We start from the raw sequence: 13,100 nt of genomic DNA, 5'->3' as shown, positions 1-13,100 counted from the left end.
AGTTAAAATGTCATTACTTTGGAAAGCATACCTACGTGACACATTTATGAGACGCTGCATAGGATGGGTTTGGCAATAATAATCATTATGAATGCACCTGTTGAGAGTCATTGTTGTTTGTCATATTACAACACAAAGGGAAATCAGAATCTTCCAAGTTGAAAATGTATTGCAAATCTGGGGCAGAAAACAGCATCAAATTTATTAAGGAGAATTATTCTAATAAAAAGTAATTGGATTTTTTTTTTACTTTTATAAATCCGGTGAGAAAAATGGACAGACTAGAAGTCCCAAACAGCCCTTACATAGGGTTGCCACATTTAAGTTTTTATAACACGGGATGTCGAAATTCAGTATGAAAATGTGACGTCATAATTAGGGTGACCATATTTTACCCGGAACCAATTTTGCGCTTGCGCGAAAGTGGAGGCCGATTACACATGCATGAACGGCAATTGCCCATTACGCATGAGCGGCAGTACACTTGCCAGCCGCTCGTGTTCATGTACGATGGCTTGGCAGGGCGGGGAAAGACGTGCACTGAACTAACAAGTAGTGGTGGGAGACAAAGTTGCACCTATAGGGGTGGGAGTCATGGTATTATGATATGACCAGGCAGTGTCCTAACTTTATTCTTTTAATAATTTAGTAAGGCGACATATATTAAAAAAGGTAACTACCGTATTTCCTTGATTGCAAGGTGCACCATTGATTTAGCACTTCCAATCAAAGAAATACGGCAATAACAATTTTCGCCAAAAAACAGCAACCTTCTACTCAGCCAATCAGAAGCAAGTTGGATGGCAGAACGGGCCAATCACAAGAGGGGGCATGGCTACTTCCTCGGATGGTTGAGAAGGAGCGAGGTCAGTGTTGGTGGGAGGTTCGAACAGGACAATTTGTAGAGTGACTAGGAAGCATGGTCTCTGCTACATCGAGCTGTTCAGGGCTAACGTTAATCACCTCCTCCCTCTACCAGCTGTGGGTAACTCCGCAGCCCTCCCCGCTGCGGCGGCTCCGGCTTCCCGCCCGGTACTCCAGCAGCGTCCCCTTGCAGCCTTGTTTGTTTTAAAACATCAATTCTAAGACGCCTCCTGATTTCAGACATGTGAAGATAGGAAAAAAGGTGCGTCTTAGAATCGAGGAAATACGGTATTACACACAAGTAGAAATCTATTACTTTTTTATGAGTTAATTACAGTGATTTTTACTCTAAAATAGTGCGTTTGAGACACTAAAGGACAATTATAGGACAATTATGCGTCCCGACTGACCTTCCCGGGACAACGGGACAAGTCAATGAAATAAGGGACAATCCCACATCTACGGGGACGTTTAGCAACCCTACCCTTACCTCCCATCAATTTCTAGGTCTCTAAATGTTCACATTTTGTGCCTCTGTACTAAAACGGTAAAATTATGAAAGGAGATTTAGAATAATCTTCGTGAATGGTTTCTTTTTACAGCTGTGTAAACATGTGTGGCATTAATCCAAATGCTTTCAAAAGCGTTATTGCTTTTTCTGTCTAATAGCAGTCACTGAAGGACAAAGACTGTAAATGAATAACTTTCATTCACACCAATTTATTAAAAACCCTGACTCCATCGCTTCCTGGTTTAGGGTCTCTGCAATAAGACCTGGCCCGGAAAATTCGTTATTTATTTTAAACTCAAATGTGATACAGTTCCCGCAGGAAAAAAGGAAAAAGACTTCAGCTCAAGCCTAATGTCGCTATACCAGCAATTCTTAAGAAAAGGGTATTTGTCTTTCTTGTTAACTACAGCTTAAAAATATAAAGCCCACACCCAAATCTGCAGTGGGATTTGCCCGTTTTTAGATAGTCTCGTAGGTAGCACTGCAAGTGGGATATACAAGTTACAATAATGCTGCTGCTGCTGTTACGAGTGGTCAGGTGCTGAACCCCTGAAACTATTAATATGAGAACGTTAATTTATCTGCCCATCCTTCACTCTCTTATAGTGGGCAGGTTACTTATTCAGCCAATTATCTGAACCAGTGGCAGTGCCGCCCTTGTAGCATTACAAACTTGGGAGCAATTAAACTTGGATGGGTACATTATCTAAACAAGAGCTGCATTTACTGTTGAATCCACCTTACATAAGTTCCCGAGTATGTATGACACGTGTATATAACCTGGCAATCTACTAAATGGGCTGCTATTATCTCCCCAGCATGCACCTGCTATTAAACTGGTCAATACATAATTGCCTGCCAAACAGGTTGCTTCAGGTTTAGCAGATCGAGCCCTGCATGTCCACCATGCAAGCCAGGAAGCCACTCACCCCATCTGCAGCAGGCCTGACACTGGCAGGAAGAATGCAGACTGACCTACCAGCAGAGAAGGAGTTAACATAACTGACCTCGTTTGACAGATACCAAGAGACTTATTACCCAACCCGTTTAACTGAAGGATAAACATACTTTGTGTTATCGCTATTTTAACCATTTTGGTGCCAAACAGGCCAGCAACGCCTGGTAAAGCGCCTCTGGCAGTTACAGGGGTTTAAGGCCGCACATAACCAACTTCCAGGTGATTTCTCCGACAATCACTGTCTCTTGCTGACGAGGTTTCCCCTCACTGACTACGGCCTGTTTTGGTATACCTGATATAGCCTTCACACCTGGGTATTTTTATATATAATAACAAATGAATATATGTAAAAAATGACACTGTTAACGCTTTCCAACATTCCCAATAACTGCAGCATGTTTACATTGAGGCAGGTGATAAAAAGGTTGCAGCCTTAACAGAAAATCAACACATTTGTTTCCAGGGGTCCGTTACCCTCCTTCAATGCTGACATATACAGTAATGAACGTTTTAACACATATACACACACATATACACACACATACATACATATATAGATAGGTTCCTTACCGACTAAATCCAGGATCCCAAGATCACAAGGCAAGAAGGAGACAGCACACTCAGGAGGTACAAAAAAAGTGTGTATTCAGTAGAAAAACTGGCACATAAACCCGACGTTTCGGTCCCTTGACTCCCTTGAGAAAGGTCCTGTGCCAAGGACCGAAACGTCGGGTTTATGTGCCAGTTTTTCTACTGAATACACGCTTTTTTTGTACCTCCTGAGTGTGCTGTCTCCTTCTTGCCTTGTGATCTTGGGATCCTGGATTTACTCGGTAAGGAACCTATCTATACATTACCTGTATGGGACAAGCACCTTTTTCCAGTTTATGTGTGTGCCATCTGCATATATATATATATATATATATATATATATCCAGTTGCATATATATATATATATATATATATATATATATATATATATATATATATATATATATACAGAGCATACAGTTGTATTTGCATATATATATATATATATATATATATATATATATATATATATATATATACACACACACATACATATACACATACGTGTATATATATATATATACATACTTACATATACATATACACACACACACACACACATAGATTATCTTGATGACAGGTCCAAGTGAGGACCAAAGTATCAATGATTTTTTATTTATTTTTTATCATCAAGACCTGAGAGTTTACCAACTAACCTTATAACTGTCATGGTGTGTGAGAGATATATATTATATATATATTATTATATCTCACACACCATGACAGTTATAAGGTTAGTTGGTAAACACACAGGTCTTGATGATAAAAAATAAATAAAAAATCATTGACACACACACACACAATATTCACACACATACATTTCTTAACTATTAAAATAATAAAACATAACATACAGTGCTGCTGTTGCACACTTCTAACCATAAATACTTGACAGCAATAAGCAGTAGGGTTGGTAATTCTCATTGTTAAATGTATGCAATACGGGAATGGTCTGTGTGTACAATCCAGATTTTGACATCAATAGTTCTAGTCTCTAACAGGAGCTGTGCTATGGAAATGTACAGAGATACCCTGCATCACTATACAACGTTTACAAATGTCAATTTTCTGCAACAAGGAGAGTAGTGTAAACATTTCAGTGACCATGCAAATCTCCCCTGACCCATCAAAGGAAGGGTGTAAACATATTACATAGTACGGATTTCCAGGAAGGAGGCAAATGACACCCTTTGGTTTTCATACAGTAATTACTCCTGTATTATAATTAAAAAAGGGAGGGGGGAAGGGGACAAGAGTTTGGTTACTTTGAAGATCAGCATTGATACATCTGAGATTATATTGGCTACGGGTCAGGAATAACCCCTAACATACATGAATAATTACACATAGATACACACACTGCAGTTACATTACAACAAGCCAAGGCCAAGTCTAGATGACCAGGAACAGCACTTACAGTATAGTAACAAATCGCATATTACAACTAATGTAGCCCATGTCAGATATATGGAACAGGGGGCGACCTATTCCTAATAAAACAAAAACTACAATCTTGGGGATATTGAAGGCAGGGGCAGATCTGTAGCATGGGACAGACCTATATTGGGTCATCAAAGAGAAATGCAATACATACAGTATATATAGGGCCTGATATGGTGCTTTATGTTTCTCAGCAGGGTGATCTTGAAGTCAATAAAGCCCCCCTTGGCTGCCAGAGGAGCAATGCGTTGCGTTGCTGGCCCCTCTGACAGCCAAGGGGCTTTAAATTGGCCACGAGCTGCTGTGCATGGTGAAGGAGAGAGGCAGATCTTACCTGCATCCCAGGCAGGCCAGTCTGTATCGGGGAGTGAGCCATGAGCCTGGATCCCGCAACACAGCCCCGGCCCTGAGATCCACTGCAAGCCGAGGACACCTCCCACACCCCGGGCTTCCACTCTGTCTGTCAGCCCGGGCCCAGGAGGAGGAGAGATTTGCAGCCAGACAGATGCACAAACACTGGGAGAGTTTGGCAGCAGGAAAGAGATTTGCTTTATTAAGATTATGATGATTTCCGGCTGCAGAGGAATTATTAAATACAAACAACAACAACAAAAGAACCAGCAGTGCCAGGTTTTAGCAACCACAAGGTGATCTTTCTCTTGTATTTCCTCGTTTACAGCAAAACTAGACCAGGAAACAAGAAGAAGAAAAAAAAAAAAACAATAACCACCCACCTACCCTCCTCCTCCTCCCACAGCTCCTCCTGCAAAGTGTGTTTGAGCAGAGGCAATGAAAATTGTCAGTGCATTGACAGTAGCACTTCTGCAAATTAGTTGGGGCTGTTGTAACAAAATCATCCATACTAACCATAGCTTACTATGTAACAGGGAGATCCCCTGACACCTATCTTAAACTATGGTTTTTGCTTTTAGTACTTTCTTCTTCTTCAAAAAAAGTTCTCTCAATCCATGTTAATCAGTAGAAAGTAGGGAGATATATCCCTAATTGTATCTCAGTAAAAAGGATATTGCGGTAAATAGTATACACTCAGAAGTGGATGTTCCTGACCTTTTTTTTAGCCGAAAATCGCCACTGACGTCTGTGGGGATATACTGCAGAATTGTCTGTTTGCAGCTCCTCTGGCCTGGAAAAGCAGCTCGAGCAGAGTTTCTCCTGTGCCTCTTTTTTCCCAATGTGCATCACCTTAGCTCCTGTTATTTTTTTTTAGAAAATACATTTCATAACTTCAGTGCCGTCTCTCCAACATTTTGCTTCACTTTAGGTGACACCTATTCCAACACATTGCTAGATACAAGATGAGAACTGACCAATCTGAATTGATTGAGTCTATACCTGGCGGTTTGTCACCCTCAGGCGTCTGTGCCCGACTTTGTTTAAATTCATAGACCATAAGGCTGCGGCCACGCTGGCGCTGACAGCGTTCATGCTTGGAGAGCGGTTATGTCACCAGCTCTCCAAGCATGAGCGCCGGGTGTCCTTGCTATTTCACAAGTGCGCGCGGGGGGGAGGGGGCACGTTGCAGGCAAGCTGAGCGCGTTTCAAAGTCATTTTGTTTGTTTATGTAAGCGCCAAGCGTGGGTGAGCGTGTGTGCCTGCGCACGAGCCCACACGCACAGCTTGAGCGGGGACGTCTAAATTTAAATTGTTAGAAGTAACCTCACCGAACACCGCATGGTCAGCGGCAGCGTGGCCGTAGCCTAACTCCCTTGCTCTCTTGCACACATACAAGATCCAAACTCCCACTGTCCTACAGTATTTACTAAAATCATGTCTTACAAAAGAGGCCAGCAATGCTTTGCTCCTCTGCCTGTGTGACATTCCACAGTACTGCAAGCTAGCAAGTTCTTCTATAATTCCCACCCATAACAAAACTCTTAACTTCCCATTGCTTCCCTTCTTGCATTATAAATTGGTGGCATATTTGGGGTAAAACCCCATGTGTGACTCCTTGTTTATCACAATTATACTTAGTTGGGTTCAAAAACAGTACTACTACTCTACCATTTTATTCAATGACGAATACATTTACTTTGTTGTTGGAGAAAGTATCACAGGTGTGAAAAGTACTGAAGAGGAGGTATGAATGTGGGGAACTAGTAGGAAGCATTGCACAGGGATGATGTGGGTGCTGTGCCTCAGTCAGTTCCAAATCACAGAGGCTTATTCTATGAGCTCCGAAGCAGCTGATCGCTTCACGATTGGCCGGAAACTGCCATTGACTTGAATGGGCGTTTCCAGCCAATTGCACTGCTTTGGGGCTTAGCAACAAACTTGTCTTTAATACCTCACCGTTTCGCCTACCTTTATCAAAGCTACACTGGTTAGCCGTACCGTCAAGGTATTAAAGAGACGTTTGTTGCTATATTTGGTGTAGAAGTGAAAAGGATATGTAGCTCTGGCTGGTTTCGGCTATCAGTCTGCCCTCCTTCTGGCAGTTATCCCTGGTAAGGGCAGGTTTCCAGGAGTAATCGTGGGTTTTCCCCACACCTCTGCAGCTCAGTGAGTCACAGAGAAGGTAGTGTAATCAGGCCTGGTGTCCAATCAGGGGCAAGGGGCTGGTTCCTGCTGGATCTGTACTTAAGAGGTTGCACTTCCTCAATCTAGCAGTCTGCCTCTACCTTGAGAGAGGCAAAGTCTATCCTTGATCAGTGTGCAGGGCTCCCTTGGCGAGCGGTGGGAGACTGTTCCCCTTACTCTACCAGAGAGTAAGGAAAGAGCTGACCTGCTCCTGGTGCCCGCTGGCTGGGAGTGTAGGTCCAGGGATATCCTGAGGCTGCACACCCTAAAGCTGCTGATTGATTGCTGTGCCGTGCACATAAAGAATAAAGTGATCCTGTTTAATATACTTCTTGCCTGAGACTGAAATCTATAAGGAAGAAGGAGAAAGAGACTCAAGCAGGGATTTCTCCCTTTATCCTGGGGGCTGCAAGAGATGGAGGCGTTGTCACCATGAGTACGAGTCAGGTTATACCCCAGAAGTCTGTCTTGACATCACCTAACATGCAGGATACTCAGGCCTACTTTATCAGCAGGTATGCACCACACCACTCCAAGTAACCAGCATAGTTTTCCCCGTAATAGACCCTATTTGCGATTGGGTGGAGGGGAACAGGGTTACAGATATAAGGCGTAAACTTATAACTGGTGATAAGTGACAATTATACAAATATTTAAAGTGCAATATAATGTAAATTCCCTTAAAGTATATTCAGGTGCAGCCAAAAACACTAGCAGTTTCCCAACTGCAATAAGCCAAAGTAAGTAGAGTAAGTGTTTAAACAGCACAAACTAAATGAAAGTAAACAGTGGTGCAGTGATAAAGTGATTACAAGGTAACAGATGATACCAGCCCTGTTGAGTGATGTTGTGGAGAGGGTAGCGGGTACTTGCCTATGGTCCGGGATTGGAGAGCGTAGAATGGTCGAGATCCGTAAGCCGTAGTCGAGGATTGGAGAGCGTAGAGTAGCCGAGTTCGTGGAGTAGAGAGCGTAGAAGTCCGTTAGCCAAGCCAAGGTTCAGTGGAACAAGAAGAGACGGGTCAGGTACTAGCAGTGTTACAACAGTTATTCGGAATAACGTAGACCGGTACTCAGGCTGCAATTGAGCACCGTGCATAGAAAGGTCTATGCTCAGCAACTACCAAAGGGTGAATGAGACTAATATACAGAGGAGAACCAATCAGGGAGAGAAGGGAGGAGGGCTCAGACATAGGTAGACCTGTGATAGGCTGAGGCAGGGTGAAGCTCAGGTGTATCCCATCTGAGATTAGTCCAGGCAGTATTGCAGGTGCTGGTTCCTTTAAATGGTGCATGCCGCACGCGAACCCGGGGCTGGAGCGTGGCGCCGAGGTGTGCACGAGGACGGGACCCGCTGCGTGCTCCCGGAAGGCGGAGGCAGCGCGCCGATGGATGGCGGAGGAGCGAGGAATGCAGCCGCGCAGGCTGCCATGATGGGACGCTGGCACCGGCAGGTAGGAAGGTGCGGGCACGGACCATGTGGTCCTGACACATTTTATCTCCAAGCAACAAACAACACAAAGGGGATACAGTAAACTCACACTCTCCCCCAAGGTAGCGTGCAGGGAATGACTTGGGGCACCCTCCAACCCTAACTCGACTCGCGTCAGCAGCTTGAATTCCCATTCTGTAATGTATTGAGCCAGATGCCAGAGGCATCGGGAATGTACTTGTAATCACGGACCACTACACTCGCTACGCCCAAGCCTTCCCCACCAAAGACCAGAAGGCCATCACGGTGGCTAAGATCCTGTGGGAATGGTACTTCATATATTACGGGCTACCCAATCGCTTACACTCGGATCAAGGGCTGGACTTTGAAAGCAACCTCATCCGGGAGTTGCTGCAATTACTAAACATCGCCAACGAAAATGTTAAATAGTCTAGGGGTATTTGCACAGGAAAATCTAGAAGAAGCACAAGAAAATTTCAGCCAGGAGATAGGGTACTACTGTACTCCTTCAGACTACAGAGCAGAAGATACTGGCAAAATGTCAAGGCCCCTTTGAAATAACTGGAAAAGTATGGCCTATGGACTATCAAAAAGAAAAGAAAAACAGGTTTATCCTATAAATCTTTTGAAGCCCTGGAAGACTCAAGAAAATCTGTCTATTGCAGTAAGATAAGGAGTTAGATTTGGGGCCACAGGCAGACCATGTGCTAAATTGGGAGAGTGTCCAACTAGGGAAGAATATTTCCTTAGTTAAACAATTTTCTGATGTGTTCTTTCTGTTGCCAGGGAAAACCATGTTGCAACTGAACCAGGTAAGAAAGTGAAATAAAGACCTTGTGGTATTCCTGAAAAGTTAAGGGAAGTAGTAAAAGCAGAAATAGAAAACATGGTCAAATTAGGTGTGGTATGAAGGTCACAGAGTGACTGGTGTAGCCACATTGTATTAGTTCCTAAACCTGATGGGGTTACAAGATTTTTTTAATCGATTGTAAGAAAGTAAATGCAATTTATAAATTCAAAGCATACTCCATGCTCAGAGTTAAGGAATTGTTGGAGAGGCTAGGGAAGGCCAATTATTTCACAATATTAGATTTGACCAATGGGTATTGTCAGATCCCTTTAACAAAAAAGTCACAGGAAGAAAATGCTTTTGCCATTCCTTTCGAGTTCCATTTTTGTACCATGCCTTTTCGGCTACACGGTGTTCCCACTACCTTCCACAGACTTATGGCTCAGGTGTTGTTACCCCATAACAAATACGTGGCGATCTACGTTGAGGACGTAGTCATCTACTCCACAGACTGGGGATCACATTTAGGGAAAGTAGGAGTAGTGTTAAGATCCCTGGGGGAATAAGGCCTAACTGCCAATCCAGCAAAATGCTCAATTGGGAAAAACAAGACCAAGGGGGCTATGCACTAAGAATTAAGCTTTTGCGCCCGATTGGAAATTTTTTGCTCAGCTGAGCAAAAATATTCCCGATCACCTGAGCTTCGCCCCCGCTATCGTGCTTAAACTTGTAAAGTGTGATTGCTGATAGAAAAAAAAGCCCCCTGTAATAACTGCATTTAGACGCTGCGTATACATTTTAATAATAGTGTACATGTGCAGGTGGTCTCGTGAGCTTAACCGCGTTGGTTTCAGCCTTGGACACCCTACATCATGAGATAGTGGCCCCGTTATGGGGTGCCGGCATCCCCTGTGCTTTTAAAGCTCCCGCGTCACGTGACCGTGACCTGTTTGATTTGGCTATGGAATATTTTTTATTTGGGCCTGTTTTTTTAATCCTTCCCCATTTCTTACTATAGTGGTAAATGATGCCCATATTATATGGGCATGATGTACCCACTGTACCAATGAATGGGTGAAGGGGAGGTAGTTGCTTGGGGAGGGTGGTTAGGCCTCCTAGTTGGGTAGTGGCAGAGGGTGTGTTAACCACTTAATTACTTTCGCGGTTATTAACCACTAAGGTGATTAAGGGGCTAGGGGCCATTAGAATGTATTTTGCTATGTATTCTTTCTGGCAGCGGAGGACATGGACCTGCAGTAAGCTGACGAGGACGTCCTTCACATTGGCAGGGGTAAGTAGAACGGTTTTTATTTGCTCTATTTATTCTTCATGGCTAATGTTGTGTTTAATAATGGGATAATCTCTGGATTCATATCTGGATAATAGTTACTTTGCCCATTACTGTACTGTATGTGTTTTGGTGTGGGGGGGGGGGGTGTATTTATTGAAATGTAGGCCATGTTTTATTTTTTTAAATATAGGAATGGTACTGCAGGCCAGCGGGCACCATGGGGACCACCCGGCGCCCACGGGGACCACCTGAAAACCCCCAGATGCCCACAGGGACCACCTGAGGACCCACGGACACCTGCAGGGAAGAACTGGGGGCCCCACAGTTGTGGGGCCCTGGGGACCTGCAGGGACCACACGCGGGCCCCCAGACACCCATAGGGATGACCTGGGGACCCCCAGGCACCTGCAGGGACTACCTGAAGGCCCACGGAGCCTAACGGGGACCACCGAGGGCACCCGGACACCCATGGGAACCCCCTGGGGTGCACTGTGGGGCCTGCGGACACCCGTGGGGACCCCGTTGGCCTGTGGTATTAATCCTGTGTGTAAAAAAATAAATAATGGTTTTATGTGGGGGCACAGGGTGGGTGGGTTGCGTATTGTTGTTTATTAAATATTGTAATGGTTTATTGGGGGCCTAGGAGGTGGAAAGTAGAGCTGTTGTGTGTATTGTTTTTATTGTGGGCAGCGGGGGTGGGTGAAGGGGGTATTATCCCCAAGGATGGGTGTTTAGGCCTACCGGATGGGTAGTGGGGGAGGCTGGGTTAACCCCTTAATTACTATAACGGTTACTAACCACTAAGGTGATTAAGGGGTTAGGGGACATTAGATTGTCTTTTTTTAGTGTTCTGTATTGTTTGTAGCAATGGAGGACATGGACGGTGATGAGGATGAGGACGGCCTTCATCGTGGCAGCCTGGCAGGGGTGAGAGCAAGATTTATTTACTTTATTTATGCTGCTTAATGTTTATTTAAAATGGGCAAATGCACTACTATCCATATCTGGATAATAGTAATTTTGTGCATAGCCCCCATAGTATCTACTGTAAGCTATACATTTGGCAATAGGTAAATGAAACCTTTACGTAGCTAGGTATAGGCATTCGTGGATTGTCCAGTGCCAACAACAAAGAAACAATTGAGAGCTTTTTTGGGCTTGGCAGGGTATTGTAGAAAATTTGTACCCAATTAGCACCCAGTGGACAACCCAGTGTGAGGAGACTTTTCAGGGAGGGAAGAAAGTACTTTGTTCGGAACCAGTGTTGCAGAATCCAGATTCTGATAAACACTTCATTCTCCAGACTGATGCCTCAGAAGTGGATTTAGGGGCCAAACTTGTGCCAAGAAATAAGTGTGTAAGAGTTTCCTATTCTCTACACGAGTAGAAAGCTGTTGGAAAGGGAATAGGCACACTTAGTAATAGAGGAGTGCTTGGTGGTAAAATTGGCAGTGCTGGCCCTCGGGTACTATCTCCTGGGGTCTATGTTTACCCTGGAAACAGACCATGCTCCCCCTAAGAGGCTTCACAGTATGAAGGACACAAACTCCAGAGTCACCTGGTGGTACCTCTCTTTCAACCTTTCCCTTTCATGTCCAGCCTAGGGCAGGGAGACTTGACCGCAATGCTGACCTTTTGTCCCAGGAAGGGAGGGATGTTTCAAGTGGCAGTGTGGACTACTCACTGACCCTACTTAGAAGGCACACCCTGTTACAGCAAGGAAAAAAAATATGTGTACTTCCCATGCTTATTGCAGCAGCAAAGATAATCTCCACCTTTTCTCCTGGAGGAAGAAATCTCTCAAAAGTCATTCACATACGCGTACTTGGACCTGTTGATTAAATACATGTGGAATGAGTGAGTTTAAACTAAGGAGGAGGACCCACAGACCTCTCAAACAATTCACTTTATTTTTTAGATTTTTTTTCCCCACTATATTTATTAGGGCCCTTCTTGTTTTTTTTACCCAGTTTTAATTGCACTATAGCTCACACAAAGCACATACAGTCCAGTGGGGCTTCTTGCTTTACTGTTGTATATCTTGACCAGAATACAACAAACACTATCTGCGAGAGCAGCAGATAATGGTGGACCCAAAGATATATTTGTGTCTTCACAATTATCACGTGGTTGAAGCAATTCTCAAAAGATCCAGAGATCTACCTTCTATCATACATGAAGGCTACACTTTGGCTCCTGTGACTGGCAAAAAGATGCAAATTCAAGCCCTTTATACAAATTGTTTGTGAAAAGCATATCAGCTATCGATGGGGCTTGCCATTCAAGCCATTCCAAGACAATTATTAACTCACTAGGAGAAGGTATTATATTTCTGAGGAAGAAAGATCTTCCAATACCAGACTTGGAAAAACAAAATGGGACCTCCAAAAAGGCAGAGACCGCCAAGAATAGACCGGTCAACAATAAACAAATCTAGGAAATGCCAGGATATTGTAACACTCGGCCTGCCCACAAGCCAGACGAGACCCCGGGACTGAGGTGGAAAGGAGTAATACCACACACCTAGCAGTAAACGGGGGCACGGCCGGAGTGTGGAAGTAGCGTAGGTGGTCCTGGTAACAAAAATAGAATGAGTACCGTACTTGCCAGTTCCAGCGTAGAAAGGTAAAGTCCGTAAGCCAATGGTCATGGGATGGAGAGAGCA

At 44.1% G+C, this 13,100-nt stretch overlaps 1 protein-coding gene across 1 annotated transcript in view; it reads right to left on the bottom strand.

The window, feature by feature from the left end:
- The window catches only part of STK24 (serine/threonine kinase 24), a 70,419-nt gene extending 65,350 nt beyond the window's left edge, over positions 1-5,069 (bottom strand). The window contains exon 1 of the mRNA XM_075590817.1: positions 4,699-5,069. Coding sequence (XP_075446932.1) covers positions 4,699-4,740 — 42 coding nt within the window. The 5' untranslated portion in view covers positions 4,741-5,069. The remainder of the gene's footprint in view (positions 1-4,698) is intronic.
- Between the last annotated feature and the right edge of the window lie 8,031 nt (positions 5,070-13,100).

This window comes from Ascaphus truei, chromosome 3, assembly GCF_040206685.1.
Source record: "Ascaphus truei isolate aAscTru1 chromosome 3, aAscTru1.hap1, whole genome shotgun sequence".
Classification (NCBI taxonomy): Eukaryota; Metazoa; Chordata; class Amphibia; order Anura; family Ascaphidae; genus Ascaphus; species Ascaphus truei.
This window is presented reverse-complemented; position numbering and strand designations above follow the sequence as displayed.